The 16,736-nt window shown below is 41.6% G+C and overlaps 1 protein-coding gene across 1 annotated transcript in view; it reads right to left on the reverse strand.

Moving 5' to 3' along the window:
* Window positions 1-16,736, reverse strand: part of FOXK2 (forkhead box K2) — a gene marked incomplete at its 5' end in the record, with an annotated part of 52,210 nt that overhangs the window by 2,804 nt on the left and 32,670 nt on the right. The window contains 7 exons of the mRNA XM_062011187.1: window positions 5,348-5,557; window positions 5,778-6,074; window positions 7,029-7,204; window positions 8,025-8,218; window positions 11,129-11,275; window positions 11,722-11,869; window positions 14,788-14,982. Coding sequence (XP_061867171.1) covers window positions 5,348-5,557; window positions 5,778-6,074; window positions 7,029-7,204; window positions 8,025-8,218; window positions 11,129-11,275; window positions 11,722-11,869; window positions 14,788-14,982 — 1,367 coding nt within the window. The remainder of the gene's footprint in view (window positions 1-5,347; window positions 5,558-5,777; window positions 6,075-7,028; window positions 7,205-8,024; window positions 8,219-11,128; window positions 11,276-11,721; window positions 11,870-14,787; window positions 14,983-16,736) is intronic.

Raw genomic sequence — 16,736 nt, forward strand, 5'->3', positions numbered from 1 at the left:
TATCAGCAACCTCAGTTGAGATTCAGGTCCAATTGTTTCATCTTTGTACACATCTGAAGGTCACTTTCCCCAGTTGCTCAGCATTCACGCAGATTTGGACAGAGGTGGGAGATTGGGGAAGCATCTCCATTCTGTCAATGGGGAACTGAAGATAGAGAAGGATTAAATGACTGCAAGCCCCCTACACCCTAATTTGTGACAGAACTGGGAAGCGAATGCAAAGTCTCCTCTGAGCGGGTTCTGGGCACGTCCATGGATCGCTGCAGAACATGCTGCCTGACCTGGGAGGAGAGCACCGCCATGCCACACTCATGTGTGGCCACAAGTTACCTAACAAAACCTCTGCAATTCACACAGCTATGAGATGCACACGGCTCCAGAGGCAGGTGCCCTTTGATAGGTGAGGCATTTACCCACAGTGCAAGGAAAAGGCAGTGCTTTAACAAGCAGTAGTGCTAAGAGTAAAGTGCACAACCGAATTCAATCAACAGAAACACAGTTCAGTGTCTCATACGAGATTTTCATCTTGTTCATTCCATGGAAGACCTTCCAAGACACCCAGAGGTTCCCTCCCCCTACATCAGCAGTCTGTTTCTCAGTTCCACTCCTGACTTTGTTAACCCAACAAGTCAAATGTCTTTGCAAATAGTGCAAAATATCAATCCTACACCTACTTGTTAATTCCATGAAAATTCAGCTACGCAGTCTCAAACCACCTACTTTCTTACACCCAATCTCTCTTTCTTCAGCACCATCACTCTGCTGACATTATGGCAGCATTCCCTGCTAGTAGAGCTTAAACATGAAGTCCAGAAGGAAATCTTTACCTGTGAAACTTAGAATCACAGAATGGTGGGGTTGGAAGGGACCTTTAGAGCTCATCCAGTCCAACCCCCTGCAGAAGCAGGGTCACCTAGATCAGGTCACACAGGAACGTGTCCAGGTGGGTCTTGAAGCCCTCCAAGGAAGGAGCCTCCACACCCTCCCTGGGCAGCCTATGCCAGGGCTCTCTCACCTGAACAGGGAAATAGGTTTTTCTTATGTTTAAGTGGAACTTTTTGTGTTCCAGCTTCATCCCATCACCCCTTGTCCTGTTGCATTTTAACCCGGTTACCTCCTAAGCTATCCTAGAGAACAGCTGGTGTATCACCTCTGCATGTAACCAAACTCATTTGTACTTAGTACTTACTGGTAAAACAAACACTTCAGACAATATTTACCTGATGCAACTTTGCCTGATAACTATCTTCACTGCAACTGTAAAATAATTTGTTTCTGTGTCTGAACAGTCATTCAGCTTCCATTACAAAAGCTGTTCCTTGCACAGCTTCTGAAGAGATGCCATAGACTTCTGAATAAAATGCCTTAATACAAAGTAATTGTTGCTTAAATAAAACCAAGAAGTTTACCCCACATCTTGGTCTACCTGGACTTTACTAAAGCCTTCAACACAGTCTCCCTCCCACAGCATCTTCCTGGAGAAACTGGCTGCCCATGGCTTGTACAGACCTACTCTGCATGGGGTGGAAAACTGGCTGGATGGCTGTGAGTTCAGAGTGGTGGAGCATGGAGTCACATCCAGGTGTTCCCAGTGGTGTTCCCCAGGGCTCAGTGCTGGGGCCTGTTCTGTTTAACAGCTTTATCAATGACCTGGATGAGGGGATTGAGTGCATCCTCAGTAAATTCACAGATGGCACCAAGCTGGGTGGGTACAGAGACCTACTTGAGGGCAGGAAGGCTCTGCAGAGGGCCCTGGCCAGGCTGGAGCCATGGGCAACTGTTGGGGCCTGGGCTGTAATGAATGTTATGGAGTCAGTCAGAAACTAAGAAAGTCTGCAGTTTGTCTTTGAATTGCCTTCTGCAGCAAAAAAGCACAGAAAGGAATGTCTATGTGATAGCTTGAGCAAGGGGAAAGCCAAAACAGCAGATTGTACAGAAACAAAGTCAAAGCAAGAAGATAGGACAGAGCATTAAACTAAGCATTGTTAGAAGACTGAATAGAGCATTCAATTTAGCATCTTGTGATTGATTGCACTTGACTAATAACTTGTAACACATGTAACTAACAATAGTATAAAGTTAACTCAATGTAAGGTAAGCATAACCATAGTGTGAGAGAACTAACTGAAGGCCAAACAGATGGGGTGATGTTTTAGACACAATAAGGCTGATGTTTTAAGCACAATAAGGATGGTGTTTTTACACAATGAGGTTGGTGTTTAAGTTGTTACAAAAATGAAACTTTGAGGCCTTATGCATAGGGTGTGATGCTCAGTATTAACTATTTGCCATGAATTGTGGCACATTACAGCATTTGGAAAAGGTACAGAAGTGATGATGTGACAATAAATTGGAGCTGATGCACATCAGATTGGTGTCTGGTCACTCCCGTTTAGCGCAACAAAGAAGAAGAAGAACCCCTGCACAAAGAAAAAGGAACCCTGCAGGCAACTGCATGAGGTTCAACAAGGCCCAGTGCTGGGTCCTGCACTTGGGCCACAACCACCCCAGACACTGCTGCAGGCTTGGGACAAAGGGGCTGGAAAGCTGTTCCATGCAAAGGATAAGGGGGAGTGGTGCCAGCGGCTGAACAGGAGCCAGCAGCGTGCCCAGGGGGCAAGAAGGCCAAGGGCAGCCTGGCTGGGATCAGCAGTGGGGTGGCAGCAGGAGCAGGGCAGGGACTGTCCCCTGTGCTGGGCCCTGGGGAGGCTGCAGCTCCAGGGCTGTGTCAGTGCTGGGCCCCTCACTCACTGCCACAGGGACACTGAGGGGCTGCAGCGTGGCCAGAGCCGGGCACAGAGCTGGGGAAGGGGCTGGAGCACAAGGGGCTGGGGAGGGGCTGAGGGAATGGGGGTGTTGAGCCTGGGGAAGAGGAGGCTGAGGGCAGACAGGAGCCCTCTCTCACACTCCCTGACAGGAGGCTGCAGTGAGCTGGGGGTCAGTCTCTGCTCCCCAGTCATGAATGACAGGACAAGAGAAAACAGCCTCAAGTTACACCACAGGAGGTTTAGATTGCAGATGTGGAAGAACTTTTTCACCAGGAGGGTTAAGCATTGGAACAGGCTGCCCAGGGAGGTGGGGGAGTGTCCATCCCTGGAGATATTCAAAAGACACGCAGCTGAGGTGCTGAGGGCCATGGGTTATTGGTGGGCTTGGCAGGGTGAGGGGAGGGGTTGGAGCTTAAAGGGCTTTTTCAACTGAAATGATCCTGTGATTCTGTGATCTTCAAGCATGCATCAGGACTGCATTATTCACTCTAGAGTCTGTTTGGGAGAGTCTCTCTGGCTGCAGCCACAGCTGATACATGGAAGTATGAAACATACAAAAGAACAATGATGTCTGAAATCTGAAGACTGAAAGTCTCAGTAAGAATATCTAGTTACAAAATTTTACACTGCAATAAAAGACCTTTGGGTTTCATACCTTTCAGTGAGACTGACAGGGAGTAAAAAGCATTGGCAAACTTCTGCTGAGAGCAAGATGTGAAAGCACCTTCTTACTACAAACAGAAAACGTTAGAAGAACAGCAGTTGCTTTAGATTTCTCAGCTTTCAGATTGCACAAAACTCCCCAAGGACACAGATAAACACACACACAAATGTGTGTATAAACACAGGTCTGTGCATGTGAGCACAGACATATGTACAAGTACCAGTCTCAACACAGAAGTATTTGTACACACAGGCAAACAAATCTGTATTTCTGTGAGCTGATCTCCCTCTTCAGATGCTTTGTCTGAAAACTACCTGCTTGCTTGCTGGAGTTACTGTAATAGAGGAGTTACTGTAATAGAGAGACCAGGACCTGGAACACACCTCATTTACTGTGCAAAATCCAAATATCTCCTGAGGTACTTGCTTAAGCCCAGGAATGTGAAAACTCCCACCACTGCAAGCACAACCCTATCATATTGGCTGTGGGAACAGGGGCTGTTTAGTCTGGAGAAGAGGAGATTGAGCTCATTAATAGTTACAAATATCTAAATGGTGGGTGTCAGGAGGTTGGGGCAGCACTTCCTTCAATGGTATCTAGCAACAGGACAAGGGGATGAAGCTGGAACACAAAAAGATCCATTTAAACATAAGGAAAAATTCTTTTACTGTTTGAGTGAGGGAGCCCTGGCACAGGCTGCCCAGGGAGGGTGTGGAGTCTCCTACCTTGGAGGTCTTCAAGACCCACCTGGACATGTTCCTATGTGACCTGATCTAGGTGGGACCTGCTTCTGCAGTGGGGTTGGACTGGATGATCTCTAAAGGTCCCTTCCAACCCCCACCTTTCTATGATTCTATGACAGACACCGAAATAGTGAGAAGCACAATTCTACTCCTATGTTCAGCCACATTTCTTAGCAGCCATTAGGCTTCCCTACCAAGGAAAACATGTTGACATCACTTGAGTTTTCAGAACTGGGAAAACAAAAGACAAAAAGAATTCTTTCTTAGTTTTAAAACCAACATTTCAGTATATTTCACATGACTCAGCTCAATTCATATATCCCTTCTGACCGAAAAAAAGTGCATATCAAGTCTGACAGTGATTGCTTTTGCTTTACTTCAACTGGAAAAGAACTGGAACACTGACCCATGTCAGTGATGGAAAGTGTAAAGAAGAAACAAAGCAGATAATTTACTCCATTAGAAATAGCTTAGAACAAAATGCAGGCAATCAAATGATATAAGATGGCTTAAAACTATTTCTATAAACATCTTTCATGACCTAAATAAAGCTCCTTCAGCATCAGAAAACATCTCAAAACGATGCTGTTTGAACAAGCTGTATGCACCTGCAAAGCAAATCAAAACTGAACGTGTAAACTACTGACAAGTCCTGCTGCCTGCTCAGACTGCTGAGTGAGAGGGGAAAGATGGTATTCAGACAAGAGGAACCCCAAAATCTTACAGAATTTTTGTCATCTTTAGTACAGGTTCAACAAAAGCAGAATAAGAAGTGGCAGGTCAGAAAGCCAACCCACAGGCGAGTTCTGTCTCATTTTCCTGTTGGCTGGGCTGTGACAGATCACCTGGAGAGCAGTTACCACTTTAATGGCACTGCTTTACAGGAGCTTCTTTAAAACTTAGTTTTATGCTGGGTTTAGTGAGGAGGAAGGATGGGTTGTCACCATTAAATGCATCCCTATAATGACCACAAAAGGTAATCAACAATGAAGAGAAACAACTGGTTCTTACCAACAGGGAAGGAACAAGCCCCTCACAAGGCTGTAATCTAATTGTTTTGGTAGAAGTTAGTTTTCAGTGTAACTACAAAAGACATAAGAACAGAGCTACATAATTCAGCCCTGGTCACGTGGAGGTTTTAACACAGGGGAAGCAAGAGCCACGATACGTACCAGCATTGCCCTGTCCTGGTATTGCAGTGGTGATGGGGACTATGTGCGTTCCGTTCTGCGTTACAGTTTTGATTGGTAGCTGGTGTTGACCAAGAGGTGCCTGTTGCACTATAGTAACTGTCTGTAAGGGGGTGGTCTGAGATGTCTGAATGATACGACTAGCAGCTCCTATTGTAGCATGACTGATAGCAGGTATAGGCTCCACTTTCACTGAAAAACACAAGGTAAAGCAGCGTTAAAGAACCGTTTGTTTGTACACAATCAATCAGCCCCCAGGGAGAAAGCACACAGCTGCATCACCAGCTCCAGCTCCTCTGAGAAATTATGACACAAAATGGTCAGTTTCAGGTGTTCATCTGGAAGAAAGTTTCAAGTAATGCTTCTTCTGTATAAAGAGACAGTGAAAAAACCTAACCCCACAGGTCCTCACCTTTTACTTCCTTGTGGTCTCCATTCTCTTGAGGTTCTGCCTTGGGCTGTGTCACCATCGTAGCTTGCGTGACTACTGCCTGTCCAGCTACAGTGTAAGTGTTTGCTGGTGCTAATCCAGTCACATTTGTGACAGACACAGCTGGTATCTGGTGGACAACATGAACAGTCTGAACGACAGGCTGCTGGGATGTCGATGTTGTCACAGGAGTTGCAACAGTGTAGGTGACGGGTTTAATAGTTTGTGGTAGCTGCCGTTGTACAGTAATTAAAACTGGTTGACTAGATAGAGGTGATCCTAGCAAGAAAGAGACACAAATTAGGCTGCCAATTTTAGTTACTTCTTTAAAACCATTAATTCTTTTCAACTCAATGCCAAACCTCAGAGGACTGGCATCCTCCTCTAACGCCTAAACGGTGCTGAAGATAAAACCAGACAACAAAGATGGTGACACGCATGTTCCAAGCCACAAGGTTAAGTGCTGTGTTAGCTCAGTAAGACCCACACACCTTTTGGGCAAAAGCCACCACTCCCACCTCCAAATGCAGCTACACTACCAAAGCTATGTTTAACACTCATTGAGTAAAACTGCTTTCCACAGAAGGGAACACAGGTGTACTTCAGATGTTGTGTGGAACACATCACATTGGCAACTCAGCTTCCAAGGCTTGGCAAAGTCTGGTGGCTCTGCTTGGAAACGTGTGTGCCTTCGCCACAGCATGGTCACTGGCACTTCTGTAGTATCACAGAATGCTGTGCTATTTGGATTCATTATAGAATGGATGGCAAAAGTATATAAACTGAGGTAATTAAACAAATACATCCTTATCCCATCACTCATTACACATTTGGGGCTTTTTAATAGAAGATTTCTCCTCGTGCCAACTTGCTCTCTACCATTTCATCCCCACCTTTCACCATGGAATGTGTGGTGTAACTCATGCAACCTAAAGGTTTGGGTTTGGTTTTTTTTCTAAACAAGAAAGAACACATTTTGAAAGGAAGTGCCAGCTGTTAGAAGACAATCTAGTCCTGCACAGGACAGAGGCAGAGTCTCTGCTTAGTAACAAAATGATCAAGGCAACAGTCCATAGATATGCAAACAGAACGTACCTGGAATGTTTACATGTTTATCAAGGGTTTGCTGTAAATGTTAAGACACTGGAGCTTTTGGCATGAAGTCTTGGTAATATTTCTATATTAACCCTCTCCCATCTCCACCCCCCAAACGCCTATTTCAGGATTCCTCACCTGGGGCACTCTGTGCAAATCGTGCTTCTTGTATTACCGCTAGTTTTGGCTGGATAGCACTAGGCTCAGGTTCCATCGGGACTGGAGATCCTTCCCTGGACAGACTCTCGGGAGTCTGGACTCCACTGGAGTGTGCAGACAACACTCCAGAGTGATTAGGAGAAGCTGGAGCACTTCTGTATTTAAAAATAAAAGCAGCAGCTGATGTGTTTTAACTTCTGAACAGTGACAGTGTCCTTCCTCTAAAGAGACCGTAACAGGCACCGCCCACAGGAGGGCACCTCTGCCTTCTGGCAAGTTCAGTTACAGCCCAGAGCAGTTCTGAGGATCTTTTACAAAGCTTCTGTTAAACAGGGACAGAATTTAAAAAGCAAGCTTCAGATACAGTTAATGGAGAAGAAGTGCCTGGATGGCTTCTTAGTGAGACTCTCTAAACAATCTGTGAAACGTGAACGTTTCTTCTGGTGGAGAAGAATGATGAGCAAATCTCAGTCTTACAGGGCAAGTAACGAAAGATCTGCACCAGCAGAAAGGCTGTAACTTTACAGAGGGACTGATGTCAACCCACGTGCTTCCCCATCATGAATTCTGCTTGAACATTATCCAACTAAACACAATATTGTCATCTCTACCTTCAATAGAACAGTATTGGATCGTTTTCTTTGTCAAACAGTTTTACAGTGCAGTAGGTTAAAATTACAATTCTGCAAGAAAAACAACCAAACAACCCAAACAAACCCAAAGGTAGAAGCAAGGCTTGCTTACGTTAACATGTGATAGTTATGCAAACTGACTGGGTTCTTTAACACTAAAAACAAGCAATAAAAACAAGCCTAGTGTATGGGGCAGCCTCTCTAAATCATACAGAATTCAAATATTGACTCTGGATTAAATTAAATTACTAAACTTGTGACTGTATCCAAAACTACCAAGTCTGTATCAGCCTGAAGATTAAACAACAGCCATAGTCTTTTTTGTTCATCTGTTTTTCCTTACCTAGAAGAGAGTGGTCCCAGAGGGGTTCTAAAGCAAGGTACTCCCCTAGGCCGCCTTTTCCTAAAAGCCTGCTCTATTAATTTGCTTTCAGAGGCAGGGTCTATCCTCCAGAATGAGCCTTTGCCTGGTTCTTCCTGGGAACGTGGTACTTTGATGAAATAACGATTCAGAGAGAGATTGTGACGTATTGAATTCTATGGAACATAAAAAAATATGTAGAATTCATATAATTTTTCCAAGTCAGCACGTGGCCTACTGCAGCAGTTCGTACTCTAGGAGACTCGGGGTTCAGCTCTTTAATTCCTTCATTCAACAGAACTCAGAGCACTACAAAGGCAGTGCCAGAAACCTGAAAGGACTCTTGCATTGTTTTCAAATCTTTCCCAACAATTAGAAAACCCAGTATGCTGATGTGGTAATAACAGGAATCCCATTCAGTCCTCTACTGAGAAACATGGTGATTGCAACAATCTGTTAGAACGCTACGAATACTTGTGCTTAATGCAGTGGGAAAAAGGAGATCAGTGTTCATACACCAACCTTCCCTAGGTGTCAAACGAAATGGCACTTCATTCTAGGAGGGCCAGTGAAATACAGCATATACTGATCCTGATCTTAGATGATAATCCTGTTACTGTTCCATGACACAGAGAGAAAATGTTAAATCACACCAGTTCCAAACGTAGCTAGATTGTTGGGACTTCACCCACAGTCCAGTCTCTCAACACAGGAGCCAAGGACTCAGTGCATCTAGAAAAACAACATAGGGCAGTAGGTCCTGAACCAGCTCCTCGGCAAGATCTCCACTAACGGCACTTCAGTTTGCACATTACTTTATCCTCACTTTGCTGTAAAGTCACACACAACTGTTTCATCAGGGGGATGCAGAACACTGCTAACACCCTGAAGTGCCTGTATCTGTGCTGGGCTTTGCACACATCAATTTTCATCTTTATTTTTTTCTTTTTAGGATGGATAAACCCAAAATCTCTCTAAATATCATCACTGAACAAGAAGAAAACAATAAGCACACATACTGAAATACTTGTGGGACAACAGGGGAGAAGTGGACAAAAAGCTTTAGATTAAGAAAAGCTCTTAAAAATTCACATCATCAGATGCAAATCTTGCCCAAATGTCTGAGTTCACGACCCTGATCACGAGTTTGGAAACCTTACAGCAACGAGAACCATGTATGGTTTCTCATTTGTAAATTGATGAAACCAGAAATGGTTTTCCCTGCCAAAAACTGAAACAGAGCTAGAAAGATGCCAAGAATATGTTTATAAATTGTATTTCTTTCTCCATATGCTGGAAATAAAAGAGTAGATCCAAAAGTACCTGATGAAATAAGTTCACAAAGAAGACTCTTTAATAGCTCAACAAAATGACACCTTTACATAATAAAGGCTATAAATACCTTCACATCATTTATTAAGGCCTAAGATTTGCATACTACACACAGGTATGTACTCTGTGTTTTGAATAATATGTGCATATATAGCCTCAAATATTATTTGAAACATCTATCATGTAAGTCACTCTAACTGTAAGCTAACCCCTGAGGGATCAGTGAGCAGACCTAGTCGTACTGTTAGTGTCCTGTTAGTGTCCCAGCAGGGCTTCGGGTGTCTCTGACTGAACAGCATCTGATTTTCAGCTTTTCCAATTGTTTTTATGAATAGGTGCTAATTAATTATTCCAGAACATACTGTGTCTGCCACCTTGGTTTTGTGAAGTATTACACATGTAAATACACCCTCTGTTCTAAGGCAGAACTCTTTAACCATGCATCACACTATGTGTGCATGTTTGGTTCCATAATGCTTACACAAAGAAGCGTTAAACACACAGATATTCAAAGGTATGAATTCAAATGATATTCAAAGGCTTCAGAACAGGAAGTGAAAGGCACATCAAAATACTGTAATCTTGTTGCTGAAACAGATGTGTTAATGTGACTGCAGCCAGGATTCTGCACTGCTTACATGTGAAAGGGAAACAAAAGAGACTTCCTAGCCACAACAGCTCAGCCAAATCATTACCAAGAAGCCTGGAACACTCCCCACTAACCTTGGAACTCCTCTAAGAGTTATTCAGCTTTCACATAGGCACCATGACAAATAAGTATGTGATTGATATTTTAAAACATATTCCTCTGCTAAGAAGTCATGTATTCTTTAGCCTTCTGCTTGTACAGCAAGTGGAGTATTAATACTTCCTCACTTCTTCGCCCTCCTCCTGCCTCTCCAAATTTTACTTCCCTGAAAATAACTTCAGAGCATGCCTCTGCTGAACATCATGACTGTGCTAAGCAGCAGCACAGTGAAACTGATACTCCATGACCAACAGTGCAGTCTGAATGTTAGATGGGCAAACTGGTCAATCGTGCTAACTGTGCCCTCCTGTCCTTTCCTGAAACTAAAAACAGCAACAAAGGCACTGAACCTTTATGCTTCTCTGGAAAGACTATTCCAGACTGATTCATGCTCATTTAGGCACCCTGGCAAGTGCTGAGGCTGGTCTCTTTAAAAATTAAGAGAAAGCAGAAATTAATTGTACATAATTGAAGAGTTTGGTCTAGCTCAGGACAGAAATTATTAAATTCACCACCAGACTATAGTGCACAAATAACAAAGGGCACATAATAGTGCACAATAACAACAGATAACACACACTTGTTCCATTACTCTATTACAAACTTCTAGATCACTATTTTCAAATAAAGCTGCATTTGTAACATCTAATATCTTGATTTGATCTCAGTATAACAACACAGATATTTACACACTTGTAAGTCACACAACACAACTACATTCCTTGCATATTTAAATCCACAGTGTGAACTGTATTTTTCTTCCCCAAAAGTCTGTAGGTATCCCCCCTAGAGGTGTAGAAAACACCATTCCAAGAGAAATGCAATATTGTGCAGATTAACACACTTTTCCTACTTTGAATTTGCAATCGGGAAAAAGACAACACGCTCATGTGACAAACTCCTTGTGAAGGGCTGTAAGGCTCACCATCTGACTTCTTACAACCATTTACAGCTGCCAGTAGTACTCTCAATTTTTAAAACCCCAGATAGTAGAAATCAAACTTACCTGCCAGCCCTTGTCTGCTGTCCTGTAGTATGGGTAATTTTTAGTTATGTGCGTATAAATTCCATTTAGTGTAAGCTGCTTATCAGGTGCCATTGTAATTGCTTGTACTATTAACTGTGCATAGGAGTAAGGTGGCTTAGAGTCATCCTGTACAAGACAGATAAAAGTCTGCATCAATAAACTTTAAAGATATACACACCTCTTTTTAAATGAAAAGTTAACAAACACAATCAATTTGATTTAAGGTACTTTCGGATGACCAAAATCTTGAGGTAGAGAAGAAACTAAGACAATTCTGCTCTTCTGATTAGAGGATTTTAGGAAAACACTAAAAACTTGGAGAAGCATACAACAGTAAAGAATCTTCAATAGTCTATAAACAAATATATAACTGAAAATACACACAGACCCTCCCCCAAAGGGAAAAGAGGCAAACAAACAGTCTCACAGTTAATCACAAAAACCTACTAATTGTCCTTCAAGTCTGCAATGTTCAATTATGACTTAATGCATACACTTGAGCAAACAACATTTCTCAAGCCTTACATTCACTTAAGATGTAATTTATGTGACTGATTTCCAACAATATTTACCTTTGGGCTATCTCCACCTGATGCTTCCTTGTCATTCTCTGACTGTGAATTGTCAGCCATTAAATGTAGGTCAGATGGTATTACACGACTCATTTTGTACCCTGAAGAGCCTGCACCACGGGGGCTAGATGGGCAGGAATTTGCAGCACTGTAGAGCATAAAAAGAAGATCCTACTATTTTGTTATACAGTATATCACCACATTATGTCTAATCAAAAAGCTCTTACTGCAGAAAAGCTCACTACCAGAGCTAGACTACAGTTAAGGGTCTGTCAGTATTTCCATTATAAATCCCATCCTCGCAGCCTTTCTAACTCATCCATGGGAATTGAAATCACTGCAGGAAGAAACCTGTCAAATGAAGCTTAGGCTTTCCTCCTCAAAGGAAAAAGGATTAACTGATTTATTAGGTTGTACTGTGTTTGTGTGAGACTGGCCAATAGAAATGTTCCCTCTAACTACATAAGCAACCACAAATTTTAAGACAACCATCTGAAACAAGAAATAACATCTTGCATGAAATTTCTGCCATATACTTGCATTCAGGGTGCTCAAAAAAGGTCACCTCTCCTGTGCAGCGTTTTTGTAAATTTGACAAAACAAAGTGAGCAGTTGAGGTAAAAAAAGAGTTTTGATTCTCATTTAAATCTAAACCAACATTATTTTAATGGTATGTGCACATGCATTCACACACATGTATGTGTAACAACCATCAACTGGTGTATAAATGGGATGCATCAGCACTGACTCATCTAACGTAACACAGTACCGGACCAACAAAGCAGACACACTGTTATAAAGCAAAAGACAGTGACAAACAAAAGAAATAAGTGCCTCCTGATACCTCACATTTTGCTATTCATCACAAAGATAAAGTTGCATATAATTCCACTGTAACATCTTTCTATCAGTTGTGGCCCTGCTTTGCACAGTCCACAGGAACCACAGCTGCACAAAGTCTGTTTGCTTCTACAGTTCCCATTCAGCCAGCAGGAAAGAGACAGTGGCTGATGTCTGTCCCCTTCTCCATAAAAAGCCTTTTGACAGCTCTCTTCAAGGACACATACTTCTCAGCAATTCATACTGTAGCTTATTTCAGCACAGGCCTCAGGAATTGTTTAGAAGTTAACTAAATATTAGAATACCAAAGCCTGCTGTGCCCCCAGAACGAGTCTGATCCCCAAAGGCCAGCTTTCACCTATCTTGACTGAAACTACGGTGCAAAACATTCAGTAACAAATAAAGCTGGAGAATGTTATTTACAATACTTATATACAATCAAGCTTTAACAGATTTACATCTGTCAAGTTCTATTTGTCTGTTGCCTCTCAAGTCTTTTTGCTACCTGCCATTTTATGTACAAGACAGGCACCGTAAAGTGGGTAACGCACAGATTAAAAAACTTCCTCTCTTGAGCATCACAGATTGGTAGGGGTTGGAAGGGACCTTTAGAGATCATCTAGTCCAACCCCCCTGCAGAAGCAGGTCCCACCTAAAGCAGGTCACACAGGAACGTGTCCAGGTGGGTTTGGAAACCTCCTGAGAAGGAGCCTCATCACCCTCCCTGGGCAGCCTGGGCCAGGGCTCCCTCACTGAAATAAGGAAACAGCTTTTCAAAAATTAACTGACTTGCTACAAGCAATACACCATACAAGGGAGACTGGACTTTTTAAAGTGTTGTATAGAATAATCCTTGATTAGGGCCAAAACCTGAAACTCATTTATTTTTTTAACTACAGGTCACTGCTCTTGCATGTTTCCACTTTCTCTGCTGTGCTCACTTCAGAATATATTGACAAAACAACACATATGGTATAATCAAAGCAAGTTTACAAGTCTTCCACAAAACAGGACCATTTGAAGAGAAACTGTCAAGCTTTGCTCTCAGAATAGACTCAAAACTGTCTCTTTTTTTAATAAGCTACATTCAACAGGTGCATGAAAGCCCTGAGATAATTACAAAACTCCCAGTGAGGCAATGACTCCAGTGATATATGTGATTTTATCTGAAAGATTTGAGCTGCTCTGTCATTTCTTGGGCAAGACATGTTTTCCCTGAATTTTATTAAGAAAGCAAAACCTGTTACACAGTCAGTCTAGATCTGTGCTTCTGCCATTTATATTGATCTCATTAAACACTACAGTATCAAGATCAAAATCTTGGCAAGCATGAAACAAATCAGTTAGTTGTACATTCAAATTTCATTAACAAGATCTAAATTTTTAAAAAGAAGCATTAACATCTCTTCACTCAAGGAAGGATATAGGAAGTGAGAGGGAAGAAAAAACCTTTCAAAAGCACCTGTGAGACTCTGAAACACAACTTTGGTACCTTTAAATTACATTTTTGCCCCATGAAATCGGGATGGATTTTAGAATTTGTACTTAAACTAGTTTTACCAGTTTGTGAGGATGGCTCACCTAATGTCTAGTTACTTTTAGTTCCAAATAACAAGTCAGACAATGGCTACAATAACTAAACTCAGCAGCACAGCAAGTAAAAAACCCAGATTAACGTCCCTTGCAGAAGGTTTCCCTACACTGAACTCTGCAGCTTACACTGTAATTTAGGCAAAATGTCTGTTTACTTCAAGCAATGACTTAATCAGTAACAAATCTTCTGAAATAAGAGATGGATCCATTTTCCACATGAAGGATAAAGGAAAACCATTTTTTCTGATCATAAACTTCAGGGGAGCAGTGACTATCAGAATGCTTAAAAATGGTATCATTTAGATTTATCTCATTAAAGTGTTGCCAAAAGCACGCAAGAGTAAAAATCAGTGTAAATCATCTGGTATACAAGAAAAATATGTGCTCCTTTGCTGTTCTAAGAATGCCAGGCTCCTGAGCAAACTGTTAGACATTTAATCTATTACATTGTAATATTAAAGGCTGTTCATGCAACTATCTTAGTTAACAGAATGGCAGCTCTCTCCAAGGCAAGTAATGCTGAGCTTCAACTAAACTTTTACCACAAAAGCAAAATAGTTCACATTCATTAGAAAGAGATCTCAAGCCTGTAAGCACAGATTGCCCTGTACCCAATCTGCAGGGTTTAAATACCTGATAGTTCCTGTGGGAGATGGGAGAGGGCTGATCAGGTGAGCCATGTTGTCTGGAATGTTTATTGTTAAGGGAGAGATCTGGGGTTGCACAGGCTTCACTGGGGACTCAGGGGCCTCCTGTTTTTCTCTCTTTTCATTGGACAGAGCTGTGAATGTTATCTTGATGTTTGTGCTGGGAAACCTGAAAGTACAGCTGAAAGATATATGAAAAACATGTCAGACACTTGTTTACAGAGTGTAAGATTTTCTGCATAACTTGCACATATCACCCAGTCTTATTTCAAAATTAAAAGGCACTGTATGCAATGCAATTCCCTGTAACCATCCTCATTTGACACACCATACAGGAAGATCGATGTGACCACAAAGATGATCACCAAGGCAGCAATTTTTAAATGTTGAAAGAAATATAGGCAAATCCAAATCTTTGTAACAGGGTCAGTTTATGTGTTGTCTCTAAATTTCTTGAGGTTGATACTGATCGTGCAACTAGCCCTAAAAGAAGTACTGTTTTGAAGACAAGAGACTATTATTTTTTGATGCCAAAGAATGGCTTCAGCAAATGAACAAGCAGGTCTGTGAAATTAATCAAGTGTATAAATACTGGCCAATTTGGGGTCTACCCAAGCTTCTCAGACTGGTCTAACTAAAAGATTTGGGTTTTTTTTTTCCTCTTAACACACTTATTAAATGAAATACATATCAATCCTAGTCTGATCTGACTGACCATTTGCAGGGTATATTGCTGTAGTAGTACTACATTTGAGTATCATTTTTTTCAGAGCTGATTTTAAGAGCCAATTTCAATTGTTTGCCCGTTTTTGTGTATTACCAAGGACAGCATGTCCAAATTTAAAGACTAATGTCAATGTGTGATTGTTTAAAACTCTGGAAAAGAAAATACAATGACTGCACCTTCCTTTCTAAATCTCTGTATAGAGCACTTAGAAGTTAATCCAATTAAACAGAACAGGCTATTTGTAACTTCTCAGTAAATAAGCAGACTGAGTAAACAATAAATTAATTCTTGATGAACAAAAGCATCTATAAAAACACAGTTCAAATAACTTTACTATCTCCTCTTTCTTAAGCTGTCAGACGACACTTGGCACTAACTCCACAATTAAGTCTGGGACTCTTCCACATGATGAAAAGGACTCTCCAATGACACAATGTCCAGAAACAAATGTCATAAAATTACAGGGTTTTTTAATGACTGCAGTAGGTTTAGTTTTATACAGAAAGGAAACAACGGCAGGTTGGAACAGAAATGTAGCTGGAAATGCAAGATACAGACTAGAAACAAAAGTGACTATTTCTCTGGAAAAATGTATTAAACATAAAAGTCATGTAGGAATTGGAAGGACACTCAGCTGTGGAGTGGCCTTAAAACACTAACCACCATGTGTTTGAGCTTTTACTTCCTAAAATTAACTATGGATGTTTACAGACCAAAAGCAGCACTTGATTTTCACTTGCTTCTTGACACATGCACCACAGAGACTCTTTTTTCCTTACAATACTCATCCAAGGATCAAGAAAAAGAGAAAGAATCAACAGTGACCTTCCTTTTATCTCAGTCACACTTCTCAGTATGGACTGTGTCAGAATTTAACAGACGACCTACTTCTGAAACGTGTTCACTGTCCTAAATTAGGAACCGAATCTGTGCCAAAAACCTGCACGTGCATTTCAGCAGGAAAGGTAAATGGATCACTTTCTGGGTTGCTTTTTTTAAGACAAAGAATCTTCAGTAACAACTCATTTCTTTGCTTCTTCAAGTGGAAAGTTGTTTTTGTATGTATTCTTATAGCGACAACTGAGAGAGGTCTTAGCTGTTTTGCTAATGTTTTCTAAACATTTCAGTTTACTGGCAATAGTGACAACACTACTGTGGAAGTGTATGCAAAAACGGTAGTCAAATGCATCCTTCTGCTTAAGGTTAAA

The sequence above is a fragment of the Colius striatus genome, chromosome 18 (assembly GCF_028858725.1).
Source record: "Colius striatus isolate bColStr4 chromosome 18, bColStr4.1.hap1, whole genome shotgun sequence".
NCBI lineage: Eukaryota > Metazoa > Chordata > Aves > Coliiformes > Coliidae > Colius > Colius striatus.